Source organism: Sus scrofa, chromosome 5 (assembly GCF_054392235.1).
Source record: "Sus scrofa isolate SSC_HxYL_T2T_F1_AM1 chromosome 5, Sscrofa_HxYL_maternal_Yorkshire_Landrace_v2.0, whole genome shotgun sequence".
In the NCBI taxonomy this organism is placed as follows: Eukaryota; Metazoa; Chordata; class Mammalia; order Artiodactyla; family Suidae; genus Sus; species Sus scrofa.
This window is the reverse complement of record NC_139387.1, coordinates 73975009-73991213: the sequence shown is the minus strand read 5'-3', so window position 1 is coordinate 73991213 and position 16205 is coordinate 73975009. Positions and strand designations below refer to the sequence as shown.

At 57.1% G+C, this 16205-nt stretch overlaps 1 protein-coding gene across 4 annotated transcripts in view; it reads left to right on the top strand.

The window, feature by feature from the left end:
* TSPAN9 (tetraspanin 9) overlaps positions 1–16205 on the top strand; it is a 192594-nt gene that overhangs the window by 99342 nt on the left and 77047 nt on the right. For 3 of the 4 annotated variants that reach the window (XM_005664070.4, XM_085024864.1, XM_013997827.3), the window contains one exon: positions 12193–12272. In XM_005664070.4, coding sequence (XP_005664127.1) covers positions 12210–12272 — 63 coding nt within the window. In that variant the 5' untranslated portion in view covers positions 12193–12209. 4 annotated transcript variants of the gene reach the window in all.

Sequence of the window (16205 nt, the reverse complement as noted above, 5' to 3'; positions counted from 1 at the left end):
ACCTCCACCTCCTCCAAGAGGCCTTCCCAGATGGGCCAGGCCACCCTGCCCTTGGTTCATGCTGCCCACTCTGGTTTGTGCTCACGCTGCGCTTTCAGTTTGAGGCTCTTCCCCGGGTGGGCACTAGCTCCTCGGTCATCCCTGCAGTGGATGCTCAGGGAGTCTTCGGTGACTGCGATCAGTGTCAGTGCCCTTTGTCTGTGTATGGATGTGCTGGCTCGTTGGAGTGTGTGCATGCAAGGAAGGTTCTCAGGTGTAGACTGTCTGATAAAGTTCTTTGCCAGCAGTGCCTCTCCATCCCCCATAATCATCCATAACCCCACTCTGCAGATGAGGACACGGAAGTGGGCTCACTCATTCATTCATTTGTTTGTTGGCTCCAAAAAATATGCGCTGCTCCGAGAGCTGTGAGTCTAGTCCAGGTCACGCAGATGTAAGTGTCAGAGCTGGGTTTGGGCCTCGGTTCTTCTTTCTGCCTGTTTCCCTGCAGTGTGAACATGGGCCTTGTGGTGTCAGCTAGGAGCAGGTGGGGGTCACAGGCAGCACAGGCATCCCTGGAGGATGCGGGGTGGGGCATGGGAGGGGCAGTGCCAGTGCTCAGTGCTGTCCCTGCTGTGTCCGTCCTGCCTGGCCGAGGCTGCAGGCTGGCATTTCCTCTGGCAGCGGCGTGGGGGAGGGGAAGAGCAGGTGTGCCCTGGCACCTGGCCCAACTGGGATCTGGAAGTGCCCCTTGGGGCTGGAGTTTGGGGCATGAGTGACACTCAGTCACCCAGATGCCTTGGGCCTCGTGGAGCCCAGCCACATTCTCTGAGCTCCAGGCTGGACATCTGAGCTTCCCGGGGTTCAGGAGGTGACCGGAGCTGGCTGGTGACCCCAGGGAGGGCCTCCAGGGCCAGGACAAATGGTGGTGGTCTAGCAGGGTGAGAACCTGCCAGACAGGCTGGGGTGGTGGTGGGGTGTCCCATACATGGGCTGAGGTGAGTGCGTGTGGTAAAGGCGGGTAAGGCTTGGGGGCTGTGTGTGTGGCATGACAGGTTCTGTTAATTTCCCTTTGGATTTCTTGTGCAACCACCACAGATCAAGCTAGGCCGGGTGCTGCAGGAGGAACACAGTGAGTTCCTCCCCTCAGGGGCTTATTGTAGGAGGACTTTTATGCAAACAACCATGATACAAGCGTGGCATCTGAGATGAGCCTTAAACCATCCTCTGAAGGCAGAGGTGGGTGGGTGGAAGGCAGCGTGGAGCCAGAGGATAGAAGCAGGGAAGTGGGGGTGCACAGAGGAAGCAGGGGGGTGCTCTGGTGCCAGGAGTGAGCACACACAGGTCAGGGACTCTTGGGAAACAAGCTGACAAAACACGGTGCAGGAGGTCTCAACACCAAGCTTGAGTATTTGTCTCAAATCCCTAGGGAGCCAGAGAAGGTTTCGAGCTGGCTGGTGGGGCAGCATGGCACCATCATGTGCCGTGGGGGTCGGGGGTTAAGGCTCCCCAGGAGGGAGACCCAAGTGCGTGGGAGCAGAGCTGTGTGGGCAGGAGCCTCTGCCTTCAGGGTTGTGTGTGCCATCTTGTGCTGTCTGGATCCTGGGCAGATGTTGAGCAAGTCTGGGTCCACATTGTATGTGACTGGGTCATAGCAGGAACGACCTCTGCCAGAGCAGCCTGAGAGAGACTGTGCAAAAAACTTGGGGTTCTGGTAGCCTGCACAGCAGACCAAAGTGTGCGGTTGTGACTGTTTGCACTTGAGGTACTTTTGAGGGAAGAAAGATACCTCTGGGTCTAGGATGGACCAGATGCTTCTCTGAGGCCCCCTCAGCGGGAGGCCCCTGAATGTCAGTGCCTGGATGTGGGTCAGCCTGAGGTGGGCAGAGGGAAGGGAGGATGAACAGGGTGGTGGCCAGGTGCTGCTGCCGCCTCACGTTACAGAGCGGCCAGGGGCTCAGAGACCACACGTGGCTTCATGCACTGTGAGGCCTGAGCATCCTCAGACAGCCCAATTCCACCCAATGGAGACATCCTCCCCACCTCTCAGCCCTGCTCCTCTCATTCTCTTCAGCTGGGGGAGGGGGAGTGTGTGTAGGCTCCCCTCCCCTGTGGCTTCAGAGCAGGTTGGATCCCGGCCACGGTCCGTTCTCCGTCTTACTTAGAGCATCTCCAAGTGCTGTGTGCCTGCTGCTCTCCCTACAGTGGTTCCGGGCTCATTGGAGGGGGAGGGTCCCAGCCACGTGGGCTGGCTCAGGCTCACTTGGGTCAGAGAGGGCCGTCCCTGCCAGTCAGGCCCTCCACAGAGCGTTTGGGAATATTGCATTTGCTGGGTCAGGAAATTCCACTGGCGCATGGCAATAGACCTTGGGCTTCATCACACCTCCCTGGGCCCATGGCCTGGCCTTATCGCATCCTCCTGAGCTGCCTGCCCTCCTTGATAAGTGCTAATCACCAGTGCTTCACTGCTCCTCCTGTCCGGGAGGGCATGGCTCTCACAGCAGGCTCTTTTAGGGGACCCAACAGAGATGCTATGCGGGCTTGGGGGGAAAGGTAGGCTCTTTAGGAACTTGCCTGGAGAAAAGGGCCTGAGAGCCCAGGGTGGGCAGCTCCTGTGTGGGTCCCCAGCCTGTGCCTCTGGACCTCTGCTGCTCCCACCCCGGTAACCTGCTCCAAGAGGAGGTGTGGCAGCCCCCACTCTCCTGCCCTCAGGCCAGGCCCATTCTGCTGCAGAGTGGCTGTCACCTTGCTTAAGATCCCCCCCAAGGCCCTCCCTTTCCACGCCTATGTTCAGCAGTGATTTCAGAGCACTGGGCACTGGCTCTGCATCAAGGGCTGGGAAACAAAGACCATGGGCGAAGCCCTCGCCCGTAAGGGGCTCATGGTCTGGGGGTAGGGACGGGGTGAGCAGGCAACTCCGTGGTGGGATGCACTCAGGTGCATTGGTGCTCCGGGGAGGGACCCCGGCACGTCTCCCCAGACTCCTCAGGGGAGGTGAGAGAGCAGCCCTGATGCCCTCTGGGTTGTGATATGAGCAGTCAGGGTGTGGGGAGGCTAGTCCCAGGCAGAGGGAGTGGCGAGTGCTAAGGCTGGGGGCGAGGAAGACAGGGGAAGTTTGCCAGGCAAGGTGCAGGGGATGGGGCTGAAGGGCGAGGGGGGTAGGGGAGCCCCTGGCTTCCAGGGTCTTTTCTGATCCAACCCCACTTCCCTTCCTGTTCACTTTCTGTGGAGCGTCCTTGTGGCTGGGTGTGTGGACGTCATCTCCCCAAACTTCCTGGCACTCTTCACCCGCTGGCCTTGCCCAGCCTTTCTGCCACTAGGATGCTCTTCCTTCTGCCCTGCCCAGTCCTGCCCATCTCCCAGGAAACGAGTCAGGTCCCATTTCACCAAGTGGGAATTTCAGGGCTGGAAGGAGCTTTTTTTTTTTTTTTTTTTTTTTTGTCTTTTTGCTATTTCTGGGCCGTTCCCGCGGCATATGGAGGTTCCCAGGCTAGGGGTCGAATCGGAGCTGTAGCCACCGGCCTACGCCAGAGCCACAGCAACATGGGATCCGAGCCACATCTGCAACCTACACCACAGCTCATGGCAACGCCGGATCGTTAACCCACTGAGCAAGGGCAGGGACCGAACCCGCAACCTCATGTTTCCTAGTCAGATTCGTTAACCACTGCGCCACGACGGGAACTCCTGGAAGGAGCTTTAGAGAAGCAACTAGTGCAAATTTCTTGTTCTGTAGTTGAGGAACTAGAGGTCATACTGGTAATTGGCCTTGTGAAGCTTTGATCGTTAGGTAACCAGGTGACTGAACAACTGGAAGGCCTGGGAAGCCCTTCCTGGTGATGCTGGCTTGCCCTGTGCTCATCCTCCTTTGAGCTCCTCCTCCTTAGTTCATCAGTTATCCACTGGCCCTGCTGCTAGTCAGGCGTTGTCCTGGCTACAGCCCCTGCCACCCTGGGTTTATGGTTCAGGCGGAGAACCAGACAGCAAATGGCCACTCAAGTAAGTGTGTGCTTTCAAACTGTGGTGAATGCTGAGGGAGAGAGAGAGAAAGAAAAAAAAAAAGAGAGAGAGAGGGAGGGAGAAGGAGAGAAAGTGGAGCTCTGAGAATGCCTGTTGATAGGAGAGGCTTATTTTTATTTATTATTTATTTATTTTTTTGGCTGTGCCTATGGTACATGGAAGTTCTCAGACCAGGGATCGAACCTGCACCATAGCAGTGATCTGAGCCACTGCAGTGACAATGCTGGATCCTTAACCTGCTATACCACAAGAGAACTCCAGAAGGGGCTTTCATTTAGATAGTGGCGGGGGTGGGGCGGTGGGGCGCAGCAGCCAGAAAACCTGAAGAGACTATTTTGAAGAACTCACAAGAGCTCAGGGATGAGAAGAAATATGTCAGGGGGTGGGTTGAAGAAGAGCATTCCTGGCAGAGGGAACAGCATGGGCAAGGGCTCTGAGGAGGGCAAGCTCTGAGGGCTCACTGGTTGGAGCAACTGGGGCTGGAGAGGTGGGCAGGGGCCCGTGGTGCTGCACCTCCAAGGTTGCTTTAGGAAATCTGGATTGTAATAGAAAAGTAGAATAGCAAATACAACACACACACACACACACACACACCCGTAATCTGAGCAAAACAGGAAACCACTGAGGGCAATGGAATAAGAGCGCAATGTGTGTGAGAGGATGGGAGAGGAGGCCCCTGGCAGGAGAGGGGCTGAGGGCCCTGACCCTGGTGCTGCAGGAGCCCAGTGAGAGGTGCCCTGGGGCTGGACGGGCGGTGCCTGTGGAGCAGCAAGAAGAAGGCAGCTCATTGGATCAGATGAGGGTTTGATTGGAGGTGGGGGGGGGGGCAGTGACCACGGGGAGTCAGGGATGAAACTTGGGCCTCTGGCATAAGCAATGGGATGAGTATTTGGGCTGTTTATCGAGAGGGGAGGCTGTGCCAGGGGAGCAGGGCCGGGGCAAGGTCAGTCGCTCTGGGGCATGTGAAATTGGAGCTGCTGTGAGACAGCCACGTGGGGATGCCAGTTAGCAGTGGTGGAGCGTGCTTGGGGCTCAAAAGACAGGTCAGGGCCAGGTAACGTTTAGGTGTCATCAGCATGTGGATGATGCTGCAGCAGGTGGGGTGGCCAGTGCAGGAGCGTGATGCAGAGGGGAGGAGGGCCCGGGACTGAGGGCCTCCCTGAGGAGGTCCTGCCAGCCCTAGCCCCTAGAATTTGAACCATAGAACATTTTGTATTGATGATGTGTTGTGTCTTTCTCTGTTTAGTCACTTTATGATTCGATGGAGACTGGGACCATAATTATTCTCAGGGATAATGGTAATAGTGCATCAGTTCACTGAACGCTTTATGTCCGACATTGTGTGGCCTGTGGTGCTTTCTGTAACCCCCAGTGTCTGTTTTTCACATACTGCTTGGGAGGTGTGTATTATCATCTCCCCCACTTTTTTCCTTTTTTTAGGGCCCCACCCGTGGCATATGGAAGTTCCCAGGCTAGGGGTCGAATCAGAGCCACAGCCACTGACCTATGCCACAGCCACAGCAATGCCAGATCTGAGGTGTACGGCAGCTTGCGGCAGTGCAGGATCCTTTAACTCACTGAGTGAAGCTAGGGATGGAACCTGCATCCTCATGGATACTGGTCAGGTTCTTAACCCACTGAGCCACAGCAGGAACTCATCTCCATCTTATGGTTGGGGAAATTGAGGTACCCAGCAGGCAGGCAGTCATTCCAGGTTACCCAGCATGCGGGTAACTCGTGTAGGTGGGATTTGGACCTAGATCTGTCTAGTCTCAAAGCCCCCAAAGTTTGCAGAGCATTGTTCTCTGCGGTCAGATTGGGTGTTAGGGATGGCCCGGGTCTCTGCAGGCCTCTGAGCCTGTGCCGTCTTTTCCCCCAGAACCGGGCCCAGCCAGCCCACAGTTGCTGGGCATGCGGGGTGTGCCTCGTGTATGGGCTTTGTAACGATTCCTCCCACCTCACCTGGCCCATCACAGATCCAGAAGCCTCACTGACAGCTCCCTGCTGGGTCTGCAGCAGGATGGATGGTCTGGAGCTGTGACCCTCATTCTTTGGAGCTAGGTGTCTGCGGCATCAACAGCAAGAGCCTGACGGGTGTGCTTGCATGTCCCACGCAGGGTGTGGACGCACAGTGAGGTCTCCTCATGGGCGAGGTTCCTCCATAGGCACAAGTGGCCTCTACCTCTTGGGCCTTTAGATGTGATGGGACAAGGGAGTTTGCACAGGCCCTCCAGGGACTCAGGGCTGGCTGCAAGCGCCTCCAGCAGGCTGGCCACCCGGGGCGGGGAGGGCCTGGAGGAGCTCTGTCTTCTGTCTTCTCCTTTTCCCACCTTGTGTCTTTCCTGACTCTTCCTCTCTATTCCTACATTCGTGTTTTTCTAACTGTCCGTTTCTCCATCTGTCCCAGGCTGGGCCACGTGGTGGGGATGTGGCTGCAAATGGCCACTGACCACACAGCCCTCACACTTGGTTATGAAAGGTGGCAATGACGTCCCTCATGCCCCCAGGCCCTGGAGAGCCTGCTTCCCAGGAACAGTTCCACACACTTCGGGCTTGGGTCCCACCCTCTGGTTAGTGAACTTGGGCTCTTGGGTGGGGAGGACTCAGAGCCTGGTGGGCTTCCCTGCCCTCCCCCTGCCCTGCCTGAGGTGGTCCCTGGGAGAGGCACTGGGGCTGAGGAAATGAGCAAGACACAGCCCCCGCCGCCTTTGAGAAGCCCAGTGGCCGGAGCAGAGGCAGGTGAGCAAACAAATCTGTCTGGATGAAGAGCTGGGGTCCCGAAGGAGGAGGGACAAACCTCTCCCCAGAAGGAGGTGCTGCTGCCCCGGGAGCGGGTCCTGAGCCATTGGTCCCTCCTGCTAATGGCCACCGTCCCACTGCAGCCAAAGCGGCTCTTGGTTTTCCTTACTGGTCTCAGAAACTAAACACACAAAATAACCTTTAGTTCCTTTCTACCCCGACCCTTTTACCATCATCATCGTTCTTCATGAATCCTGGCCAAGGCTGGCAACATGTGGCCCTGGAGCTGTTTAATTTCCACAGCAAATAGGAGGCCTGCCCCTGGGCTTGGACCCACCTCATCTCCTCCTGTTGAATAAATCTTCATGCAGACATCCTGGGGTGCCGGCCGTGCTAGGGGCCTCTCGATCCTTCTCCCTTGCTCCCTCTCTTTAAAGTTTATTGAGGGAACACTGGTTGATAACATGATATAAGTTTAACAGGCCGAGCATCCTACTTGGACTTCTGTAGACTCACCACCAAGGGTGTAGTTTTTATCTGTCACCATATAGCTGACCCCCTCGCCCTCTGATAACCACTGCTCTATTCTCTGTATCTACCTGTCTGTTTGGTTTGTTTGTTTATTAATTTAATATTCCAGGCATGAGTGAAATCATACAGTATTTGTCTTTCTCCGTCTGACTTATTTCACTTATTAACATGTGAGGTCTGTGCATGTTGTTGAAATCAGCAGGGTTTCATCTGCGTCATGGCTGAGTTGTGCTCCATCGTGTACACACACGTGTCTATTCATTCATCCTTCGTCCGTCCTTCTTCCCTTTTGGCACCGTCGGTAAATGGTTTGCTTAGCAATCAGAATACTTCCTATGTTGCTGAAGAAGATCAGGAGACTTGAAACAATGGGGCCAGGTGAACGAGGCTCCCTTTGCCTATGATGGTGGTTCCGTGACACGTTCCTTTGGATGGTAGGGGCTGCTCTGTCTCCCCTAACTCCTGTGAGGCCACCCTGCTGAGCCTCGTAGATGCAGGATGCCTCGAGAGCCCAACATGATGTCAGATACGGAGATGGCTTGGGTCCGAAAGAGTGCGTGGGTGGGCAAGAGCCCAAAGGCTGCAGGCCTGAGAAGTGCAGGGAGAGGCTGAGAGCTTGGCATTTACTCTGAAGCCCACGTCTCCTCAGCTGCCAGGCGGCAGAGATGTGTGTTGATGTCAAATATTCACTTCTCTTCCTCCCTCTGGGAATTCTGTACCTGCTTCACTTTTTTTGTTGTTTAAAAAACAAACACCTCCCCCACCCCAGATGGGAAAGAAAAAGGCAGCCCTGCCTTGTTCACATGCTCTGGGATATCAAGGGCATCTTACCCTCCACTCTCCTGAGCTCGGGGGTGGCTGAGGACCAGAGTGGGGGGAGGGGAGATGTGTCACATCATCTGTTCTCTCTGGTGCTTCCTTCTGCACCCAGAGTCTCAGAAATTGAGGCAGCATGGCAGCTGATCTGGCCTCCCCACCCCTGGCCAGGCCCAATTCCTAGGGCCCTGATCCTGTCAAGCGCCCCACTGCTTGGGGAGCCCTGGGATGAAGCCCACACTCTTCATGTGTCACACAAGGCCTTGCAGGTAGCTCCCTGTGCTCCTGTTGGCCATCTCCTCACTGCCCCAAAGATCCTCTCTCTTGCCACACCCACTCCAGAGAGCCTCTCCCCAGGGGTGGTCTTGCTTTGCTGTCCTATTGTTGCACGTGCTCTCTTTCTCGCTCTGCTCTGGGCTTCTCTAGGGATGGGCTGGAGTGCGTGGAAGCCTGGTCTCTTCATGAGCCCCTTGGGGCCCACAGCTACGTCTCACTCATCTCTGTCTCTTCCTGAGTCCATGCTCAGTGTCCCGCCTGTGTGCGAGCCGTCTGTTGGGAATGCATGGTCTGTTCTAGGTAGGAGCGGAAGATGGGAGGTGCTGCTGGCTGAACCTACCCTCCCGTGGCTCCTCTCCTGGCTTTACCCAGGCTGCCTCTCTTCAGGGACTCACTTCCTGTCTTGCAGACACCTTCTCCTTGCAATTCCTTCTTTCTTCCCACCCTCTGTATGATAACGATAATGCAGGGCCGTCTCCTTGGGGATGCTCCTTTGCTGACCATCAGTCCAGGGGCACTGCCCTGACCACCCCTTCCCTTTGCCCCTTCCTCAGCTCCTTCTGCTAGTGACCTCTTCTCACTGAGATTCTGTCTGTTAGACAGGAAGACTGCCAAGGCAGGAACCAGGTTTAGAGCCCAAGGAGGTAAAGAGCATGGGCTTTGAAATTACAGTTTCTTTATCTGTAAGAGGATAATAACCATATCTATCTCAGAGCCGTCCTGGTGATCCAGTGAGCTACTGTGTGGGGGGCGTGGCGCCTGGGGGACAGTGGGGACTTGTAAATTGGGGTTGCTCTCATTCTGATAATGGCCAAGTGGGGGCTCTCACTGAGGCTTTGTGGATGGGCTGAGCAGTAGGACTTCAGTGCCCTTTTGATGAGCGTGGCCATGAGGGAGCAGAGGGGTTACATGGGGCGGCCTTCTCCCTCTCTTACCTGCCTGTTGTCCTGCACCCCCAGCACCCCAGGGCCTCAGTTGCTGAGGAAATAATTATTAGCATGAATTCACTTATAATAGAATTGAAAGTTGGACAATCCAGGACAGCGGGGAGGCTGTTCTCACTGAACAAGGTGTGAGCTGGGGAGAAGAGAGAGATGAGAAAAATTAGAAGGTGGAGGGAGCCTGGCTGACACCACATCCCCATCTGAGACTAGTAATGACAGCCACTGGTATTTACTCAGCACTCAGTGTCCTCAGATGGTTCTCACACAGGCTGGCTCACCTGACTCCTCCAGGGGGTGGGCTCTGGGAGCCTCACTTTAAAGAGAGAACGACCTTGCCCTGATCACACAGCTGAAAACTGAGCTCAAAAACAGATCTCCTGACTCTCAGTCCAACTGAGCAATGTTCTCTCCGCATCAAAAGGCAATGCTGTGAGAACAAGGTGGGAGCCACGAGCCCTCAGGAGCCGGTCCAGGCTGAAGAGGACAAGAGATGTTAGCCATTCCAGTCGTGGCAATGGGGTGTGCTGGGAGCCAGCCAGACATCTGCCCCTTATGTGTGCATAGCTTCTTCATGACTCCTATACCCAACCAGGGGGCAGCAAGGTGCCATGGTTGTGACACACACCGGGTTTCGCTGGGCTTTCGTTGCTGGGCTGCCATCTAGGTGGGGAAGGGGCTCAGAATAGTGGCACCACTGCAGATCCCTTTAGCAGCTGAGCTGTCCCCAGAATGAGCGCTGGGGCCCCTAGGATGCAGGCTTGCCTCCAGCAGCATGTGCTCTGCAGCACACCAGAAATGGGGGTCTGGTTGGAATGAGTGGTCCCCTCGGCCACAGCCTGTGGGGTAGTTCTGTTCCTGCCTATGACCTTGGTGACTAATGTCCTTCTGTCTTTGGGCTAGACCTCGTGTATCTGAAGGGCCGGCAGCGGCGCACCTCATGCCTGTTTCCGCAAGGGCTTGGCACGCGCGTGGCACAGAGCGGGTGTGGAGTAAATATGTTTGGGAGGACGTTTCATACTCTCACCCTGGAGGGCAGGATTCTTCCACCCAGGTGCCCTGCCTAGCGCCTCCCCGCGGCTGAGCGCAGTGTTAGGTGCTGGGATACAGCGCCAGGAAAGACGGGGCGCTGCTCTGGGGTGCTCTCAAAACCCTCTCGCTGGTGGCAGAAGAGAGGTGTCCCCACTCTCTAGTCTTTTTATTTGTCAACAGGGCAGTGCAGACTTCTGCACAAGGTGATGTTTCGAGTTAGGAAGAAGGGCTCCTGGATGCTCCCAAGCCCCTAGCAAGAGCATTCTTGGTTCTGGGTCCTGGCCAGCCCTTCCGTGCCGGCAGCCCTTCCGGGCCGGCATCCCGGAGCACTCCGAAAGCACCCTTGAAAAGGCAGGATTCGAGCGGCAAGGCAGGGCTCTACCAGGGCCACCTACTCTTCTTAGCTGGGTGGGGGTCCTGCCCCGAGCGTCGGGCAGTGGTGGAGGGGAAGGGGAACTTGCGCAGCTGCAGGAGCCTCTGGAGCCGCGTGTGCGCGCGCGCGTGCGCGGAGGGGGCGGGGCGGGCGGCGCGGCGCTTGTCGCGAGCGCCTTTCCCGCACCTCGCGCCACCCCTGCGGTCCCCTTTCCCCGCGCGCCCTAGCCAGACCCACGTGTGCAGAGGCGCGCGCCTGTGTGTGTGTATCCGGCAGGCCGTGTGCCCGGTTCGGACAGGCCCCATGGGCACAGGGGGCGGCAGCCAGCTCGACAGTGGCGGCGCCTCTTTCCCCTCCAAACCTCCTCAGCCCTTTCCTCCGGCTTCCTTGGGTCGTGGTTCCCCCGGCCAATCCCCTCCCCTCTCGCCCCCTTCGTTCCCCTGAAAGAGGCCAGCGCCTTGCGATGAAGATTCTGGTTCACCCGGACTCCCGAGCCCTTGACATTTAGGGAGCCTCGCGGCGCACTGGTGTAGGCACCAGGCAGAACGCTAATCCCATTAAAGCTGTGGTGTCATCCGGGAGGGAGGCTGCCCCCCGCAGGCCTCACGCTCATTGGCCTAATGCAAACCAAGGGGCGGAGCCGAAGGCCGGGGAGGGGGCTCCGGCGATTTCGGAGTCGGAGTCGGGAGTCGGGCCGGGATTTCGCAGGGGAAGCCCAGCGGTTGCAGCTGCGGCGGATCCCTCGGCACTGCCCGCCGCGCGCCGGGGCAGCCCAGGGCCGAGGCAGCTCCGCAAAGTCGCGGGGCGAGAGGAGGCGGGCGCCGGCAAAGTGGCCGGACCGGGCCGGGGTGGGAGAGGTGTGCCCGGGAGCCTGGAGCCCAGCGCCCTGGTGCCTCGCGTGGAGCGGCCGTGCGCCCCGGAGGCGAGCTGACGCTCCGGAACGAGAAATCAAATAGCAGCCTCCCCAAAGACGCTAAGTTACGCAGGCCAGCCTGTTCCCCGGGAGCGCGCGTGGAGCCGCACCGCAGAATCCTCCCGGGCCGGCCGTCCGGGAGCCCAGCGCCTGACCCCGAGCGCGGGGCTCGACCGGCGGTGCGCCCCGAGACTGAGCGAGGGCGTGCAAGGCTCCTCCGACCCGCCCGCAGCCTGTGCCCGACTCGGGCGCCCCCTCTGTCCCACTCCGGGAGCGATGCCCCCCGCCCCCTGCGCCCCCCGGGAGCGACACGAGCATGGAGAAGTCGAGTAGTGAGGATTCTTCGATCCATCGGAGTCCATCTTTGGACAGCAAGGACTCAGACTTTGCCAAGCCGTCCACCTCGGGCCGCCCGTTCGGCCGCGGCTTCACTGCCGGCGCTTTCTATGGCACCGCGGGCTCCCGCGGCCAGAGCCGCGCTGAGGCTGGTGTGAAGACCGACAAGTACAATGCACCCAAAGGCAGCAAGTACGTGGTGTTTTACCTGGACCTGTCCTTTGTTTTCCTCCTAGAATTTAAGAAGTGCAACATGGCCAGGGGCTGCCTCTGCTGCTTGAAGTACATGATGTTCCTCTTCAATTTGATATTCTGGGTAAGTCCTTGCGTGTATCTCTCCTTTGCCTCCTCTCTTCTTTGCTTAAGCGCGTACCCTCTTTCTCTTTGGAGCTGCATTGCTCTGCTCTCTGCACAACGGTAAGTGGGGTTTTAAAAACCGGTTTCCTCCCTCTTTCACGCATGTGCCTCTTCCTCTCTCTCTCTCCTTCCTGGCTGAATGGAGGCTGCAACTTGCCTGTCTTCCAGGAGAGACTTGCTCTACTCCTAGCAGGCTGCTGAAGTTTGCAGCCACCACCTCCTATAAGACACACGTATGCCAAGTGGCTGGCTCCAAACCAGGTCATCTGCAGAAGTAGGTGTGGAGTCGGAATTTTTAACAACTGTGACCTTGAGTTGAATTCAGGCAGAAGTGGGGATGGTTTTCTGACTTTCTTCCTGTATTCCTCCTGAATATGCAAGAACACTGTCTGCAGCATTTTATGGACACGAGATGGGGGAGTGGTAGAGGTCACTCCGATCCCTTCCGTGAATCCCAGGAAAAGGAGGAGGAGCCCCTGCCCCAGGGACTGGCTTCCTGGCCTGCAGATATGCCCCCAGTTAGGGCTTGTGTGGAGAGGGTGGGTGTGTGTGTGGGAGGGATGCTGCCATCGAGTGGTGGCAGCTGCTTTTGAGGGATTGCAGTGGACTGGGCAGCGAGCAGGCTGGCCATGTGCTCCCACCATGGAACGCCAGCCCTGCCAGGCTCCAGGAGCTCCAGGGGCTGGAAGGGACAAAGGGAGTGCCCCCATCCTTGGTAAGAGGACATGTTCAAGAGAAAGTGTCAGTGGGTGGGGCAACTTGGAATCGTTCTCGGTCCCCTTTACTTGGAGGCCTTGTCTGTGTGCATGTGGGCGTGAGAAATACTAGTTAGGCAAATCTGAAAACTCCTTAAATTCATATCTAATTGTCCCTTCATCCCGACTTGTGCCTCTGCCTTTCTTCAGCAGAGCCCAGACCAAGTCAGCACAGATGTTTGGCTCTGCCCCAGCGCTGTCCTCCTGCTTCTGGAGGCTGTCAGCTGCCCATGTCCGGGAGGAGCCCTGGGGCAGGAGAGTCCCTCGCAGTGCATTGGGGTGGAGCGCAGTGCAGTGGGGTGGAGCGGCGTGCTTTGGTGTTCGGCATTTGTGTGAACTGACTCACTCTAATTGAAAAACTTTCTTGGGTGTGTTTGGTGGGTGGCTTGTCCCATAGAAGGGGAGAGCTCAGGGCTGGGAGGGAAGAAGACAGGCTCTGGCCCTGGTTCTATCTGGGCTTTTCGTGTGACCTTGGGCAAGTCACTTTATCCCTTAGGGTTTCCTTTCCAGTCCACTGGGGGGGGGGGGGTTGTGTGTCGTGATAGTCTCCCTTATATCCTTACCTCATTAGTTAGGGGACATCCTGCATCCTTGTCTTCTCTCTGGGGTGTTCCCAGGGTCCCTCCCACCTCCACCCCTTCCCTTCTCTTCTGAGGAGACTGGTCTCTGTTTTAGTTGGGTTTCCCCAGATGCCTTCATGGTCTGGGGCCCTCCAGACACTGCTGGTGAGATGTTACCTGCCCTGTGCTGAGGGTTTTGTGGAAACTGGAGCAGAACCATTGGAATGTCAAGAATGATTTTATGGCTGCCTTTGGGCAAGTGCTCCTGGTCCTCTGGCTCATTTACCAGCGTCAGGGTCAGCCAAGCGCTGGTGTGTATTTCTCTGGTGCCTGTGGATTTCCATGAGTGCGGCCCATTCACTGTGCACAGTCTCTGTCTCTGTCCTTGATAACAATCCCCACCTACCTTTCGACCTTTCTGCCTTGCCCCACTCTTACTAGGAAGACCCTCCTGGGCTGCTTAGTGCCCTGGCCAGTGCCTCCCATGCAGCCGCACTCCTCCCCACCCCCACCCCGCCACCTGCTGGCCTGAGTAGGTATAACTGCCTGTGCCTCCTCTCTTCTCTAGGATGGTCCCCCAGGTTAGGTTAGGGACCTTCCCACGACATAGTCCTGCACATAGATGGCATGGGTTATGTGTTTGTAAGTGAATGAATGGAGGGCCAGCATGGTAAGTCCATATGTTACTGTGTGGTAGTGATTCCCAAATCCCACCTGACAGGGAAGAGAAGGTAGTTATCAAACTTGCCAGTGATGAGGGCTCCCCTGGCACCATAGCTGTGGGGCAACAAGGCACTCTCTCTGTCTTCCTGAGGTTAATGAGCCGGTGGGTGGAATGGCCTTCCTTTCGGTCATAGTGAGAGAACGTGCTGTCTCTTCCTAATAAGAAGATACCTTCCACGTCTCGCTTACCAGGCAAGAAGTCACTCGCTCTCCTAATCTCTGACTTTTCTGATTACTTAATGTTTTCAGAATTCCCATGACATGCTATGAACTGGGAAAATTTTTGAGTCTCACAGACCCAGTTCAGCATGTGAGATAAGGCACAGACCTTAGGAGAGATGGAAAATTTAGTAAGAGAGAAGTGGGTGCTTGTATGTGTGAGAGTGTTGGCCATTGAGTTTATGGGGAGGTGGAGGAGCGGGTGTAACTAGGATTTGGGCACCTGGGTCCCTGTGTTCCACTCGAACAGAGGCTTCCTGCAGGAGGTGTTCGGGCTGGGATGGGGTGGTGGTGGTGGTCGGCAGTGGAGGAAAGAGCCAACGCAGAGGGAAAGCACGCAGGCGCTTGGGCTGAGGCGGGTGGGGTTGTTGAAGAGGCAGGACTCTGGAGACCTCTGCTGCTCTCCAGGGCCCCAGGGAGGGAAAGGCAGAGATGAGGGAAGGGTGTGGGTGCAGGGCTGGTCAGAGCCCAGCCCTCTGGGACCCGGAGCAATTGGTGGGAATTTTGTAGCCATCCCTTTCCAGTCTCATGGCTCAGACTACAAAAGGAGGCTTTCCTGAGGCATAAGAGTTGAACCTGAGGCCTACACTCTGTAGAGAGAGATCTTCCCATGGATCCTGAAGCCCACCTGGTAGTTGCCCAAAGTCACTGCTGCCGCCACATCCCCTGCCTCCTGGGAGCCCTCTGGGGGGAGTCCCTTTGCCTGCAGCTGTCTCACCCTGCAGCCCCTCTCTGGCCCAGCGGCCCTGGTTCCTTGCCGCTGGGTGGAGCTTCTAGGATACTGGTATTGGCGAGGGCCTGGGTGACATCACTGGGGGCAGGATGGAGGCGGAGCTGTGCGGCCAGCCTCCTCCTCCTTGTGAGGAAAGGCCAGGTGCCTTGCGGGCTGCTGGGCGCCTGCCTGGTGGGGGAGGGGGTGGTGTCCAGGTCTGCTGCTGTCACCACCGACTAGGGCCAGCCGGTGCTAGCCAGGTTGGCGCCCAGGGCAGCATTTCCGAGGGCCTGATCTAGAGGGTGGGGGTGGGGTCCGCCTGCCTGAGTCCCACCTCCTCTGCACCCTGCATGCGCCACCCTGTCCCTCAGGGCCAAACAGGATGCTGGCCTCTAGATGGATAGGAAATAGGAGGCCTGAACCGGGACAGAAGTTCTCCATCCTGAGCGGCCTGCCCATCAGTAGCCAACCCCCCCAAGGTGTTTCTCCTCATGGGGTGTTTCCTCAGTCAGCCCCATCTCTGTCCGCAGGCCATCTGGCGGAACACTCCAGGCAGAGCTTAAGCGAATCTAAGCCCCTTCGGGAAGGCGCAAAAGGCTCAGCTTTTAACTCTGAGTAGGGGAGAGAGACTAGAGGGGTGAGCTCTGAGCGCTGGGGGCCTCTGTCCCCTTCTCGGGACAGCAAATTGTGATCCCAGCCCAGCTCCTCTCAACCCAAATTGAATTCCTATGTGATATGGGGTGAGGTGGGGGTAAGGATGGTATAATTGCCGCTCAGGATACCGGTCACTTTTCATGCTTGCCAGCAGAACTGTCCCATCTCTTTAAATCATGGCTGGCAGAGCAGTGACATTCTGGCCCCACTGGAGCATCTATTCCTTGTGGATTGCTCCCTTAATAAAGGCCAATTAGCCACACATTCCG